General features: G+C 39.6%; 1 protein-coding gene across 2 annotated transcripts in view; it reads right to left on the bottom strand.

Moving 5' to 3' along the window:
* Nucleotides 1–2,589: 2,589 nt before the first annotated feature.
* LOC104590503 (fanconi anemia group D2 protein) overlaps nucleotides 2,590–15,219 on the bottom strand; it is a 52,630-nt gene continuing 40,000 nt past the window's right edge. The window contains exons 18-33 of one of the 2 annotated variants that reach the window (XM_010249193.3): nucleotides 6,864–6,899; nucleotides 6,561–6,765; nucleotides 6,351–6,484; nucleotides 6,019–6,199; nucleotides 5,660–5,892; nucleotides 5,426–5,521; nucleotides 5,233–5,325; nucleotides 5,108–5,140; nucleotides 4,887–5,021; nucleotides 4,691–4,751; nucleotides 4,555–4,610; nucleotides 4,414–4,470; nucleotides 4,204–4,324; nucleotides 3,643–3,850; nucleotides 3,424–3,474; nucleotides 2,590–3,283 (exon numbers count right to left, since the gene is read on the bottom strand). In XM_010249193.3, the coding sequence (XP_010247495.1) occupies nucleotides 3,696–3,850; nucleotides 4,204–4,324; nucleotides 4,414–4,470; nucleotides 4,555–4,610; nucleotides 4,691–4,751; nucleotides 4,887–5,021; nucleotides 5,108–5,140; nucleotides 5,233–5,325; nucleotides 5,426–5,521; nucleotides 5,660–5,892; nucleotides 6,019–6,199; nucleotides 6,351–6,484; nucleotides 6,561–6,765; nucleotides 6,864–6,899 (1,596 nt within the window). In that variant the 3' untranslated portion in view covers nucleotides 2,590–3,283; nucleotides 3,424–3,474; nucleotides 3,643–3,695. Of the gene's footprint in view, nucleotides 3,284–3,423; nucleotides 3,475–3,642; nucleotides 3,851–4,200; nucleotides 4,325–4,413; nucleotides 4,471–4,554; nucleotides 4,611–4,690; nucleotides 4,752–4,886; nucleotides 5,022–5,107; nucleotides 5,141–5,232; nucleotides 5,326–5,425; nucleotides 5,522–5,659; nucleotides 5,893–6,018; nucleotides 6,200–6,350; nucleotides 6,485–6,560; nucleotides 6,766–6,863; nucleotides 6,900–15,219 lie in introns of those variants that run through there. The other variant, XM_088901958.1, reaches the window with a different exon arrangement.

Raw genomic sequence — 15,219 nt, 5'->3', positions numbered from 1 at the left:
CAGTTTCCAAAGCCAGATTGGAATGAGAAGAAGCAAAGAGGAAGAAGAAAATAAAAAGAATGAGTGGGAGAAATAAAGTGAGAGAGGTCTGGGTTCAGATCTAACGATGTGGTGGTGACAAAATGGAGGGAGAGAGAAAATGGGGGAAAGTGAGTGAGGGAGAGAGAGAGAGTGATCAGAGGGTGTGAGGAGATTACCGCCACCTCCTCCTCTGTTTCGATCAAGATGACTGTGAATAGTGAATTCTTGACCAAAAAAAAGAGAAGAGGAAGAAGAAGAAAGAGAAAAAGAGGATAGAGGGTCCTCGGCAACGGTGGAAGAGGAATAGAGGGTTTGCCTCTGCACCAAAGACCAGACCATCAGATCTGAGTTCATCATCTAAGAGATATGCAAAAACCCTCTGTGGTCTAAGAGATATCTCAGATCTGAGATATAGGCAGAAACCCCCTTGCCAAAATCACTTCATCTTCTCCACTCGAAGCAAGCGCAAACCAGCGTAGTAACCTCCCTCCACCGGAGATTACCAACAATAGTAGAACCAGTCTATGTCCAATCTGCCCAAACCGAAAGGACATTTTTGACGATACAAGAGTATATTAAGGATTTTTAAAAAATATAAAGATCACGTAATAATTTTATGTAGTTGTCAAAAACAGTAAAGGTAGCATTAGTCAATTTTCAAATAAATAAGGATATACTAAGTCAATTACCAAACCATAAGGGTAATTTAAGAAATTTGCCCAATAAAAAATGATTTTAAGTAGAGATCATCAATTGAGGGCAGTTTCAACATTTGTGTTAACGAGTCTTCCGTGAAAAGAGGAAAGAGGAACACGTTGGCTCTGTTTCGTTGAGCTGTTTTGTTGTTTAATCTTCCGAATTACATGGAAGAAGTTAAAAGTGCAATTTGAAAAAAGTTATATGATTTTTTTTTTTTTTTTTTTTTTTGTCTAGCAGTCTTTCAACTGGCTAGTGACAGCCAAATTGGGCTTTGCAGATTTAAATCATACATAATTGTATTCCTTGCAGGGCCAACCTCCCAAAGTCAGAAGCTGCAGCTTAAAAACCCTCCCAAAAGAGCATGTAGTTGACCTTCATGGGCTAATCCTATGTTCAAGAAATGGGAATAATTTTTAAAACTAATAAGTGAAAAAAGTGATCTACCTCCAACTCAATCCAATCCCAAATCAACTCACGTTACATCTCTTACCAGCAAACTGTTCCCATATCCATACTTACAAAACACCACCGCTGTGTACTGAGAATATACTCTGCATTTCCTATCCACAAACTGTTCCGACATCCATACCCATAGCACACTACATGTTATTCTTGGAGATATTCCCAATACCCAAACATGAATGTAGGAACAGTTTGCGGGTAGGAGATCCGAGCTCAAAGTCAAGTTGCACCCCTACCCAAATATGAGTTTTCTGCACTAGGTTAAACTTGAAATCAAGGCCTTCAGCTCATCTTGGGCTTGAAAACCAGATCTTAACCTAAACTTGGATTGTGATGAGTTGAAGCCTTTGGTAGCCCAAGCCCAACCCAATCCAACCAACTTCCTATAATGTATACATACAAACATGACACATACATTATGTGCATGTGTGTGTATGCTCATAGTCTAACAAGGGATATAGCATTACAGGCAAGGATCAAAATTTGGATACAATATTATCTAATATCGAGCGTATCGTATTGTATCTTTTGATTTCCAATACACATGTTCTGAGGTGTTTACAGGAATTTATTTTTTTTAAATAATATATACAATTATATTTAAAATCAAAAAGTAAAAAATAAATAAAATGAGAAAAGTACAAAAATACCCATACAACTCTGCCAATAGTGTGTCAATACTTTGAACGACAATTACAGGATTCATGTAACCCAGCCCATCTAATTGGGACCAAAGTTCAAAATACCGATACACCCGACCAGTAGAGGCATATCAGGGATCAAGCAGTATCAATAGCTTTTTGTATTTTTTTTTTTTTTTCAGATTTGGTTCAGAATGTCTGGTTTATATTCAATCCACCCCCTGAACCGGTCAAAACACCAAAATACCCCTGTAAATGTGCATTGGAATGCCCCCGATACAATATGTATCAGGCCGTATATTGAACATTGGTTGGGATGTGGCTTAGATGATCATGAATCATGATGACCCTCTCGTTAGGGATAATAATGTCAAATTTGGACAGGACATAAAATCGTTTTGTGATTGGATCATGATTGAATGGTTTGATTTTCTGATTCAATCTTTCACTCCTTTAAATCAAGATGTAAAAAATGGAAAACAAGAAAATTGAAAATGGTTCCAAATTTTCTTTTGGCTACTGGTTCTCGATTCTCAAGGTTCCGTTCGATCGTTCAAGTTGGTCCAAGTTTGACATGAGTTAGACACAACCAGAGAATATTGGGTTAAGCATTAGTTTTCATCCAATACCTTCCAATTTAGCAAATAGTATCCCATGACCTAAAGCTTGGGGTGATCATTGCTAACATGCCTTGGAAGGCCTGGGCGGGCCCACATACAAGCCCTACTGGCCCCATGACTAAAATTTATAGGCCTGGCAGGCCCAGTTTACCATGGAATATTAATATATTATACATATTAAGCCTGGCATATATTTCAAGCTATGCCAAGCCCCCATTACATAGAGCCCATAATACCAAGTACACCACCATGGTCGCGGCAGATGTGCTTTCAAGTTTCAAGAGGTGTGAAGAGAAAACAGGTAGCGAACTCGAAAGACAGTTATCATGGAGTAGGGGATTAAAGGGGCATTCAAAAAAACATTTCCACTCGAGTAAGATCTCTTCTCTTGGAAGTTCAATCGCGAAATCCATTCTAACTTCTCTTCTATTCCCAGATACAGGAAAACAGGGTAATGGGCGCCCCCCACTAGTGCAGTGACTGGTGATTGCTATACCTGTACTGGACTCTGGATAAACAATTGAGATCGCCTGAAAACTCTGCTCGATAAGGGATGAAAGCCATCGACCGCCCGCTCCCTCAATCCTGACTACGACCCGGATGAAGACAACTTCAATGGCTCCATTTATGCTATCAACCCCAAAGCTAGTCCAGATCCAGTTGCAAATGTAGACGATGATGTTGCTGTGACGTCCACCACTGTCAAGATTGTCGCAGTATATTTGGTTTTCTCGTTTGATTCCACGTTCCCTGACATAGTAGGATGTCGTTGCTTTATCCTACTAAATGAATTCTTAGAGAAATCATTTATTTTCAGTTCAGCAACTTCTCTCTTGGCTCCTGCAAACGTTTAAAGCTTAAACAATTATAAACAAGTAAAACTCTTCACTGGGTCACATTATAAGTTTTCATTTAGTAAAAGAAAATACTATCTTTAAATTCTTTCAATAAGTAGATGCAATTCCCACTGAGGCACTGACCTAGATCAAAACCCGCCTTCACCCTTCACCCTTCCCTCCACCCCAGTTTGCCTAACAAAAGGGGAAAACAACGTAAGCTGGGAGAATTTACACAACAATACCATTCAGGAAGCAATATTTCAATTGTGATGTCATCATACATGGCACCATGTTACTATGGCATTGCCATCAAACAACCAAATCATGATTCAAGTAATTCATTATAGAATATCAACTTACTTGGGCTTGGGTTCAACTATTGTAACTTCAAAAATGGGAACTAATCAAGCATTTCATTCAGCTTCTCCATCCTCAGCTCTGGCATCTTGATTGTCCACATCAACATCCATTTGATCTTGTGCTTCATCAATATCATCATCATCATCCCCATCTGCATAAACTTGGGAACTTACCACTTGACCTGACAAGTCCTTGTGTTTTAGATTGCCTGTTACAATACGAGACAGAGGAGAAACCAGTTACGCCATTCAAGTGGTTCCTTAAAATGTCAAACATCAAGTGGAAAATGAGATACACCTAAGCATGAACTACAGGACAATGACGCTTGAGATAACATGCCAGTTTGCGTAACCATATAATGCAGAATATTTAATGAGCCAAGATACAACAGGAGCAGACATATCCAGTATAAGCAGCAAAGATGTTAGTACTTGGTAGTGGTCCAGGAGTGCATACATCCACAAACATAGAAGGGGGAAAAGAAAAGAAGAGAAAATAAAAGGTTCTAACAGAATGCCCAATGTCCAAAGAAACACGGCAAGTCTATTATGTGGGACATACCCATCCAGAAACTGCATCCATTTGATGTATTATGGAGGAGAGCCTTCACTCGGAACAAATAGCGCTCCATTGACCTTTTTGTAGCAGGAATTTTGGTGGTGATCATTGTTTGTTTCAAGCCCTCCAAAAAAATGGGAGTTAGGAGATAAATATAAAATAGACTAGTGCTGAGTAGATGTTAAAATTGATGTTAAAATATGCAAGACTAACCTTGGCCTCAGAACAAAGTGTTTGTATTGTCCTTGTTGCCTTTTGAAGCTCTTTGACCTGAATCAAATTATAAGCCATAGATAGGTAAGAAATTACCCTTTGAGGAGAATAACTAGAATATATGTTTATTTTTAATCTTACCAATTGGATTATAATGTCACTGTGCACATGAAAGTGGATCTCCAGGAAGTCAAAAACTGTGGAATAATCCAATTCAGTGTACTGAATAATTCATCTTAGATTGATTACCCCCACATAAAACAATAAGTATGATTACCTTTTAGAAAAGAATCAACAAACTTCCCACCATGCTTGACTGCCATGGCATGCACAGTTACCTATATCATTTTCAATGTCAGTATTAATCCACTTTTATCTTTTATGTTAATTTTAAGCAGTTAAAAATAATAAATCCATACAAAAAAAATTAAAAGATGACCAAGAGAATTTTTTTATTTTGTTTGCTTAATTACCTTGTCATGAGTCTTGCACATGTTGACTAATGATACAACCACATTCACACATTGTCGTAATTTAATCAGCACTTCTTTTACAGTTTCAAGTTCAACATTGGCTCTGGGTTTTCGTAACAGAACAACTTCCTTAACCTACAGGAAAGGAAGAAAGATTAAATCTCCATAAGTTTAATAAAGTGGTCAATTTTGAAAGATGTAAAGAAAGAATTGGAGCAAACCAGATTGTTTAGAATAGCAATGTTTTCCTCGTGCTGCAATACAACCACCTTTGTAAGAATCTCCATTTAGAAGAAATAAACTCAACTAGCATAACAATGAGAGATAGAGACATGACTAGCATTACCAGAACCCGATACCATACAACAAATGTTGAAGGGCGTAGTGTTCGGAAACCATGAGTAGCATCTTCCATGTTTTTAGTTCTGCAGGAAGGCACCTAAAAGAGAGAACGAGATATAAACTATGTACCAAAGTAGCAATTGGTTGCAATGTTGAATTATGAATCATGAAAAGTCTTTGAGGAAAAAAAGAACCACCTGAGGCAAGATAGAGCAGGAAAGTTCATCCAGTAGATCAGAAGTGGATTCGCCATTTTCCAAGTAGATGTGCAATATCTTCTGTATTATCTCTCCCTGGAAAGGTCAGCAAAATAAAATAACTGTGGTCAAATAGTAAACCATATCATAGAATTGCAGAAATTTTATCTAGATAAAAGGATAAAATTCACTTAAGGAAGAATAGAAGATATAAACATAATGAAATAAGCTCACTTTGTTCTTTGAGCCATTTTCAAGAGTTTCATAGTCCAAGTCTTGCATTAACAACTTCTTAGCAGAACAGCCAAGTCTCTTGCGCAGAATAGGATGGACTTCATGGAGAAGTCCCATACGTATATTTTTCCCTTTTCCTTCAGAAAACTTATCAAGGGATGAGCAGACGGACATCACAACTGATTCTAGAGTAACTAGAACTTCTGATGCCAGCAAAAATGAAATGGAATGTTCTGCATGGGATGGACATGATTATAAATGCCATGCAAAGCTTCAGAAACTATCAAGTTATAAAATAAAACACGAAATATAATAGTGAGGTTATATTAAACCACAATATAAAAGATATGTTATATTACCGATGTCTAAGACACCTTCCAGGAAAGAATAAGCTCCACAATATAAATAGTCGATGTTCCCAGGTGAGGAAATTGGTTGGACTTTTGATAAAAGGCTATCTGGTAGTTTGTTTGGCTGGAAGGCTTCAAGCAAATCTGAGAGGACTAGTGAGTCCATCTGAATATTAGGAAGTTTTAGCATCTGCAATAAGAAACAAAACGTATCAAAGGCATGCCTACTGGACGAACCTAAAAGAGAAAACTCAGGATGAAAATGTATGTTATCTAGGGTTCTTAGAGGCAAAGCTTTAACTTTTCCGTTGCTAATGAGCAGAGAGAGAGAGAGAAGGTACTTTGCTGAAGCAGTGAAGAATTTCTCTGAATATTGAACCAGCAACTGAAGATTTTGAGACCACCAATTCACATATTTCTGGGTTCCCCGCAGAAGCAGACTGAATGCTCCAATGTTCTTGACAAGTTTCAGTTCCTACACCACTTCTTATAAGATAACTAAAACATAGAAATGATCCAGGTTTATCCAACTAGATAAGATGCAACTTTACCTTCCTTCAGAATACAAAGTGCAGCATCAAAATGTTTTTTGAGACTTGGAAATAGTGGCTTTATCTTCTGCACAAACTCATTCACTGTCATCCTGCTGAAACCAGAAGGAGCCCTCGAGCATCCAACTGGAAATTGTTTGCTTGGAGGAATCAAATGATCTAGCTTCTTATTAAGATCACGTAAAAGGTAGAGATGAAGGGGTAACTGGTATAGAAGCTAACCATCAGTCTGTGACAAACTGAAAAAATCCATTTGTAGACATGAATTCATCTATCACAATCTTTATAAGAACAAAAGATTACCTCGGCTGCAGGATCTGCACAACAAGAATCTTGATTCTGCATCACAAAAGAAACATTACACTGCATCAGCAATCATGGTCAGATTCATCAGTATATCATATAAGCAACACTAAGATGCTCATAAACACTTACATTATACTGTGTTTTTTTATTTTGAAAATGGCTAATGGTTGTGTTAGGTGGCATGAGGTTAGGGGCATCCATGTCTTTTCAGTATGTTTTATTTGTTTATGTCCCTCTTGTAGTTGAACGTTACATATATAGCAGCCAATTGGTGGGTGAAGTAACTTTCTTTTCTCCCATTTATTCTTCTCTATATATTATTTCTGCTTGTAGAATACATCCAAGTAAGAGTTAACCCATATGATGTTGTATGAGATCTGTTTGAAGCGAGTGATCTCTTCTATGAAACATCTTTAAGGTAGTGATCACAAATCTCTTCTAAGAGTTTATCTGCTGCTTTTTTCTCCCTCTGTTTCTCTTCCTAGATTCATATTCTCTATTCAAGAGTTCAAATCAGAGTCTGGTGACTATGAAGTTCTATACATGGTGGTTTATGCCCTTTGATTAATGGTTTAAAAAAGGAGCATAGCTGCTTTTTGTGGATCCCATACTTAATGATTTGTCAAGAAGTTCTTTTTGGTAGTGTTTTGGGCAATGGAATGCTGCAGCTGAAGAAATTAATTGGTTTTTCAGATTTATGGTGTGCAACCGATGCGTATGCTATGAATTGGTTAAATTCTTCAGGTGCATTGCTGTTTCTATTAAATTTTTTTGTTCTCTCCATTCGTGTAATTGAAAGTTGCTTTTTGGACCTTCTTGTTATTTTTCTCAAGTTTTGTAAATGCAAGAAAAAACTATTATTTTTCTTATTAAGAAGAAGGCCTATTTTTTCAGGAGGGGTCCCATGGTATACGTTGTTTGCTGATGATGTGATGTTAATCAATTAAACCAAAGAAGGATTACACGTAAAATTAGATCAATAGACAAATACCTTAGAACCAAGAGATTTTAAAATAAGGAGTAACAAAATATGTGCAATATAAATTTAATGACAATAAGAGTAGAAATCAGGTCAGGCTATAATGCGGATTGGAGACCAAGAGACATCTCAATGTGACATTGTTAGAGCCCAAGAAGGCACTCCAGCCTCAAGCCAGCAGGCCCACACAGGTAACCAGGCCTAGGGAACAAGCATAGATGTGAGCCCAAAACTTTACACTCCTCCCTTGTGATATGTCTATACACGCAAGCCACGCCAGGACTCTCCCCATGCATAACGTGAATGTAATGATGATAAGAGTAGTGCATCAATTCTATTAAAGGGTCAGGGTGTAGTGGGAGCAGGGTATCCAAAATAGTAACTAACTCATTCTCCCCCCTCTTCTTCCTCTCCCTTTCTTACCCTGTTCTCTCTTTTTCTTCTAGAGGAAGAGCTCCCTTGAAGAAAATCAGTTTGTTGGGTTCCATCATTTGGTATCAGAGTCCCAATGACCCACCATGCCCACCACTCGCTCATCCCCACAAGATGATAGGGTTGATCGAATAGAAGTGGACATCCACAGGATCTCCAATGAACTGAAGGAGATTAAGGACACCCTCTCCGTGGTGGCATCCCAATTTGAGAAAATATCTCAACCTTAAAAGGACACCAACCAGGAAGGATTTAGCAACAGAGCAGCCCGCCAAACAGGAACCTTCAAGGCTTCAACATCCAAACTTCCAAGCTGGGGAATTTCCAATATTTTCAGGTGATGACCCTTCCCCTTGGATCAATCGTGCTGAAAGATACTTCAATTTTCATGAGATTTTGGCAGGCAGAGAGTTCAGATTGCTCCCATTCATCTGGATGGCGAAGCAAGCCTCTAGTATCAATGGTACCGTAGCTCCCACCCCAAACTCTCTTGGCTTGACCTAGTTGAGGCCCTACAAATTAGATTTGGGCCTTCAAGCTTTGAGGGTTTTGATGAAGCTCTATCCAAAGTAAAACAAATAGGCATCATTTGAGAAAACCAAGTAGAATTTGAATGGCTTTCCATGAGGGTGCATGGCTGGCCAAAGAAGGCCCTGACCGACTGCTTCATCGAAGGTCTGAAGGAAGATATCCAACTGGAGGTGAAAGCTTTGCAGCCCACCTCAATCCTAGCCGCAATAAGTTTATCCCGATTACACAAAGAAAGATTGAATCGACTCAAAAAAAACCCTCGACCCAATCTACCTAGATGAGCCCCAAAAGCTGCTCTACCAAAACCTAAGTTCACCCTGGCTCAACCAAGCAACCCATCCACTCTACCTATTAAGAAACTTACATGGAACGAAATGCTGACCCACCAAGATAAAGGGTTGTTTTATAATTCTGAAGAAAAGTTAACCCCAGGTCACAAATTCAAGGCCTATCAACTATTTCTCCTCCACACTAAAAATGAGTTGAAAGTACAATAAATCTGATCTGATTTGAAATTTGTGATAAAAAGAAGAAAAGGAAAAGTTTGTGTAGAAAAGAGAAGAGAGAGGTTGAAGAGAAGCCAAAAGTAGTGATCTGGCCGCCCCTTTCACTATCTTATATACTCATAATTAAAAAAGAATACAATGACAAGTATACCCTTAGTAAGTCGACGATTACTTAAAACACAAGTACACACTCTTAACCAAACATAAACTCATGGACATTAGGCCCAATAACTCTAGCAAAACTGTAAAAATAAAAACAAATATTATCAGCCCATTCTCAACACTCCCCCTCAAATTGGGAATAGATGTCACACATTCCCAACTTGTGTATCATGCTCAAGCTCGTTTCTTGCAACACTTTTTGTAAGAACAACAACTAGTTGTAAGTAAGATGTAACATATGGTAAGCACTTCTCTGAATGTCACCCTCTCCCTTATAAAGTGTCTATCCACTTCTATATGCTTTGTCCTATCATGTTGAACTAGATTGTGGGCAATGTTAATTGTTGTTTGATTGTCAGAGTATAGCATCATAGGGGCTCTTCTGCCTCAATTCCAATCTCTCCTAACATGGATCGGACCCAGAGGAGCTCTGAGACACCATGTGCCATGGCTTTGTATTCAACTTCTGCACTTGACCTTGCTATAACTAATTGATTCTCACTATTCCTTGAAACTAAATTACCTCCAACAAGAGTGCAAACTCCTTATGTAGATCTCCTGTCATCTATGCACCCTTCCCAATTGACATCTATTTAAGCCTCTAACTTCAAATATCCATGATCAACAAACAATATGCCTCTACCTGGGTGTCCCTTCAAATAGGCAAGTATCATGTCAATAGCATCCCAATGCTAAACTCGTGAGGCATGCATGTATTGACTCACTACACTCGCTACATAAGAGATATCCGGTTGTGTCATGCATAAATACAACAACTAGCCCACCAATCTCCGATCTCCAATACCTTCCAACATCCTTCACTAGCTTACCGTCTGAAGCATTCATCTTGTGATTCTGATCAATAGGTGTATCAACTGCCCTCGTCCCTAGCTTTCATGTCTCTTGTGGTAAGTCCAAAACATACTTCCTATGTGAAATGAAGATCCCGTGCTTGGACCTTGCCACCTCAATGCCCAGAAAATACTTCAACTCCCGAAGGTCCTTAGTCTCAAACTCCTTGTGCAAGTTCCTCTTCAAGGTATCAATCTCACTCAGATCATTTCCTATGACTACGATGTCATCCACATACACTATCAACACGGATACCAATGATTCCCTCCTTTTTACAAATAAAGGATGACCAGATTGAGTTTGAGTATAGCCAAATATAGTCAATGCACTTCTAAACCTGTCAAACCAAGCTCTAGGTGATTGCTCCAAACCATATAAAGACTTCTTTAATCTGCATACCTTTCCTTCAGCCACATCACTATAAAAACTAGCTGGAAGATCCATGTACACCTCCTCATGCAAGTGTCCATTAAGAAAAGCAGTATTACATCAAGTTGGAAGAGGAGCCAAGAGTAGGAAGCTGCTAGTGATAGGAGAATCTGAATTGAACTCATCTTGTACATTTCTATCCCATAAGTCTAAGTGTACCTTTTAGCAACCAGGCTCGCCTTGTACCTTTCTATGCTTCCATCAACCTTGTACTTCATTGTATAAAGCATAAACCCATCTACATCCAATTGTCTCCTTGCCATTAGGTAAATCCACAATCTCCCATGTTTGATTTTTAACCAATGCTTTCATTTCCTCCTACATAGTTGTCTTCCACTTAGGTTTGGAGAGAGCCCCACTAACACTCCTGGGTATAAACAGAGAGTCAAGGGAGGAAAGAAAGAAGGGCTCAATCAAGGGAGGAAAGAAAGAAACACAAAGTCCTAGGTATAAATACAGAGTCAATTCCAATCTTCTTCTACTACTACTACCAATACTTTTTCTTTTCTTCTTTTCCTATAACAAAAATAAGGGCTCAGTCCCTATATCTTTTGAATTTTATTTTCCTTCTTTTCCTTCTCATGAATATGCTGATTTTCTATACTTTAATATGAACTTTATACTTTTCTTATGAAAATTATGAATAATTATTAAGGAAATATGGTTATGGTTCCTAGGGAACTACCCTAGGATCTATGTTTTTAACATAAAAACTAGGCGGCCCCCCTGTCGCCTAGCCTCGCCTTGGCGCCTTGAATACTATAATCATGCCCAATTTGTCACATAGTTCATTGTGCCGCAAGTATGGAAGTCCTTTTGTGAGAACATCAGCCAGTTGCTCCTTGGAGTTGACATAAGGCATAAAGATTTCACCCTTTTCTAATTTTTCTCTTATGAAGTGCTTGTCCACTTCAATGTGCTTTGTCCTATTGTATAGGACAGGATTGCTAGCAATGCTTATGGCCGCCTTATTGTCACAGTAGAGGGACCTAGGGTTGTGAATAGTAACCCCAAGCTCCCCTAGAAGATTTTTCAGCCAAAGTACTTCAGCCACCCCATATGCCAAAGCCCTATACTCCGCTTCAGCACTTGACCTTGCAACTATGCTTTGTTTTTTACTTCTCCATGTCACTAAATTTTCTCCCACAAACGTGCAATACCCACTTGTGGATTTTCTATCATCCATAGCACCTGCACAATTAGCAATTGTATAGATTTCCACTTTCAGATGGTTATGTTTACTGAACAGCAAACTAGTTCTTGGATACTTCTTCAAATATCTGAGAAAACTCTCTATAGCCTCCATGTGTGGTCTCTTAGGGGAATGCATGAATTGGCTTAGGACCCCAACTGAATAAGTAATGTCCAAACGTGTCATAGACAAATAAAGCATCCTTTCCACTAATCTTTGAAACAGTTTTACATCTTTCAGAGGTTCAGCATTGTTAAGTTGACTGTTTTTATGTATTGTTGGTTCGGCTGATAAGCGTACATGTTAGTTAGTATTGGGTTTTAAGCTGTTAGGTACTGGGCCTTTGTTATTGGGCCTAAGTCTGTTTAGTGTTTTAAGCAGTCTGGGTGTCCCATCACTAATCGGGGGCATTCCAAACATTTCATGTAACACTGTATTGTAATCTACTATAAATAATAGTACTGTCAACTGGGTTACTCAGTTCGACATTCTCAACACTTGTTTGCCTTCACCTCTCTTCTACTACTTCAGCTACAACCTTTCAGCAAACATGGTATCAGAGCATTGAGCGATCTACTGGTTACAGCCGACGCCAACTCTTCTCTCTTGCTTTCTTTCTCTCTTTTTTTTATCCTGGTTGTTGCGGAGAAACCCTAGGGTTGCCGTAGAACAGAATAAGGTTCGAACCTAGGGTTTCCCTTGACAACACTCTCTCAAAGGCAAATCTCCCCCGAAACTGGCCCCCAAGTTTTACGGACCCTTCAAGGTATTACGACGAATCGGGAAAGTTGCATATCAACTTGAGCTACCAGAGCACAACAAACTCCATGATACCTTCCACGTGTCCTTGCTCAAGCCATTTACAGGAACCCCTCCTGATGAGGTACCTTCCCTTCCACCCTTAAGAGACGGCAGACCCATTCTACAACCTCGGGCTCTGGTTCGATCCCGCGTCAATCGGGGCACTCTCGAAGTCCTAGTGGAATGGGACGACCTACCATCAGTTGAGGCCACTTGGATTCCCTAGACTGTTCTGCAAGACGCCTACCCAGATCTCGAGCTTGGGGGCAAGCTCGTCGCCCAGAAGGGGTGTAATGTTGTGGATGCGTTCGTAGGGAGGACGTACAGCCGCCGACAACAGCAGTGAGAAGGGGCCCACAAGGCGGCAGCTTATCTCATCAGTTCTCAGCTCATCTTATCGTATTCTTAGTAGTTTCCCTTATCTTCTAGAGTTTGATTTACCTATTAGAAGTAGGAGTCTGTTTGATCTTAAAAGTGTGATTTATCCATATCCTTATCTGTGAGTAGTTGAATTCTACTGGGAGTCCTCCCACACCTCCTGTACTCCTATTTAAGGAGCAGCAAATTGAGAATAAAGCATTCAGTTTTCAATCAAGGAAGAGTTTAGGAGAGTTAGGGTGATCTCTTGAACAAATCACCCTTAGTTCGCCACGATAGGGTCTACACGCAAAGGGAGGGGCAAGGAGAAGCTAGAGGTTCTCCCCGTGGACCGACCCGTGACGAGATCCTACGCCCGAGCCCATAACAGATTTCTACAAATCAAAAGGGGAACAGATATCCGGACAAAAGACATCTTAAGTGCACTCATTGTGGAGGTGAAAGACATGTAAAAAAAAAGTGTTGGGTCATGTATCTTCATCTGAAGCCAGCTGCATTGAGAAAAGACAAGAAGCAACAGAAGGGTCAAGCGGCAAGTGGGAACCTTGTCACTAGTAACAATGGTGATAGCTCACAGAGTATACCAACAGTGGCTTCTTCTTCCATGGGGCAGGTTGCTAATTCCTCCGGAGCCGGTACCTTGGGCTTCACTGCTGATGAGGTAGAGTAACTCTTTTGCTTCCACCTCTCTTGCCAGATCGGGTATAGTCTCTACTTTTAGTGCAACTAGTTCATATCACTTGTTGTATGGTCAAAATAAGATGAGAGTTGCTGATGGGTCTTTCTCCACCATCTCTGGCAAAGGGGTGGTTGCCCTAAGCAAGGACCTCTCTCTTAAATCAGTTCTGCATGTTCCAAGTCTTACCTCAAATCTTTTGTCTGATTCAAAACTTACCAAAAATTTGAATTGTAGCATAACCTTTTTTCCTACTCATTGTGTCTTTCAGGACAGATTGACGAGAAGAACGATTGGGAGCGGTCATGAGTACGGAGGCCTCTACTATTTGGATGCAGACATCGGTTCAGCCTTACAAGCATCTGCTGCTAGTGGTCCGGAGAATGTGGAGTCAATAGCTAGGTTGCATCTGTGGCATGCTAGGCTAGGTCATTTACCTTTTTCTTCAATGGAAGTGTTGTTTCCCGAATTGTTTAAGGGCATTTCAAGTCAGAGTTTAGTCTGTGAAGTATGTCAAATGTCAAAACAATGTAGAACTGTTTATCTAGTTTCCAGTAATGAAATTCAAGCTCCTTTCGATTTGGTTCATTCTGATGTTTGGGGCCCTTCACCTATTGTTTCTATTGATGACTCGTTACTTTATCGGTTTTATTGACCACAACTCTCGATGCACATGGATCTGAAGGGGATGAGAGATCCATCGTAAGGACGCCCAAATCTTGCGGAATAAAGGGGGCGAATTTCAAAATTTTTCTCTCCCTTCAACTGGGAATCGCATTCCCTATTTAGAAAATCATATTTTCAAAAATCATTCTTGAACCATAAACTGAAACAGATCTGAACCAAAAGGAGTAGGAGAAAATTATACCTGATACGGAGAAATAGTATCCCCCAACAAAGGTGTTCACGCCCAAAGAAGGATCCAATTACTGCTCCCACTGAAGATGGCGCAGTGCAAGATGGAGCAGAATCAGCAGTATTCTTCTCCAAAAATTCCATCCATCGCAAGAAACAACAGGATGGCACGTGAGCACAGCTTCCTATCAATTCTTTCTCAAAGAACTGATGTCAAGATCGAATCTTGACTTCTCCCACAACTAGAGATCGAACTGGCAAACAGGGCGGCAAAAAAGAATTCTGCAGGATTGCTTAATTCTTTCTTCTGTGATTTCAGCTCTAAAGAGGATCTGATTATGTGTCTTCTAAAAGTTGCCGCCCCCTCCTTTTGTTGACCTAAAAGATCAGCTCCTAATCCAATTAGGAGATGCTTATCCAAATCATATTTGGATCAGCCCTCTCTTTAGGTGATAAGGATAAACCCTTATCTTATCTGCAGATTAAATTAGCTTTCTCCAAATCTCATTAGGAGGTTTCTAGATCTGAATCACATTCAGATCCGGACTCTCTGAGTGGAT

The sequence above is a fragment of the Nelumbo nucifera genome, chromosome 3, assembly GCF_055504915.1.
Source record: "Nelumbo nucifera cultivar China Antique chromosome 3, China Antique-T2T, whole genome shotgun sequence".
NCBI lineage: Eukaryota > Viridiplantae > Streptophyta > Magnoliopsida > Proteales > Nelumbonaceae > Nelumbo > Nelumbo nucifera.
The sequence above is the reverse complement of the archived record's forward strand: the minus strand, read 5'-3'. Positions and strand labels throughout refer to the sequence as shown.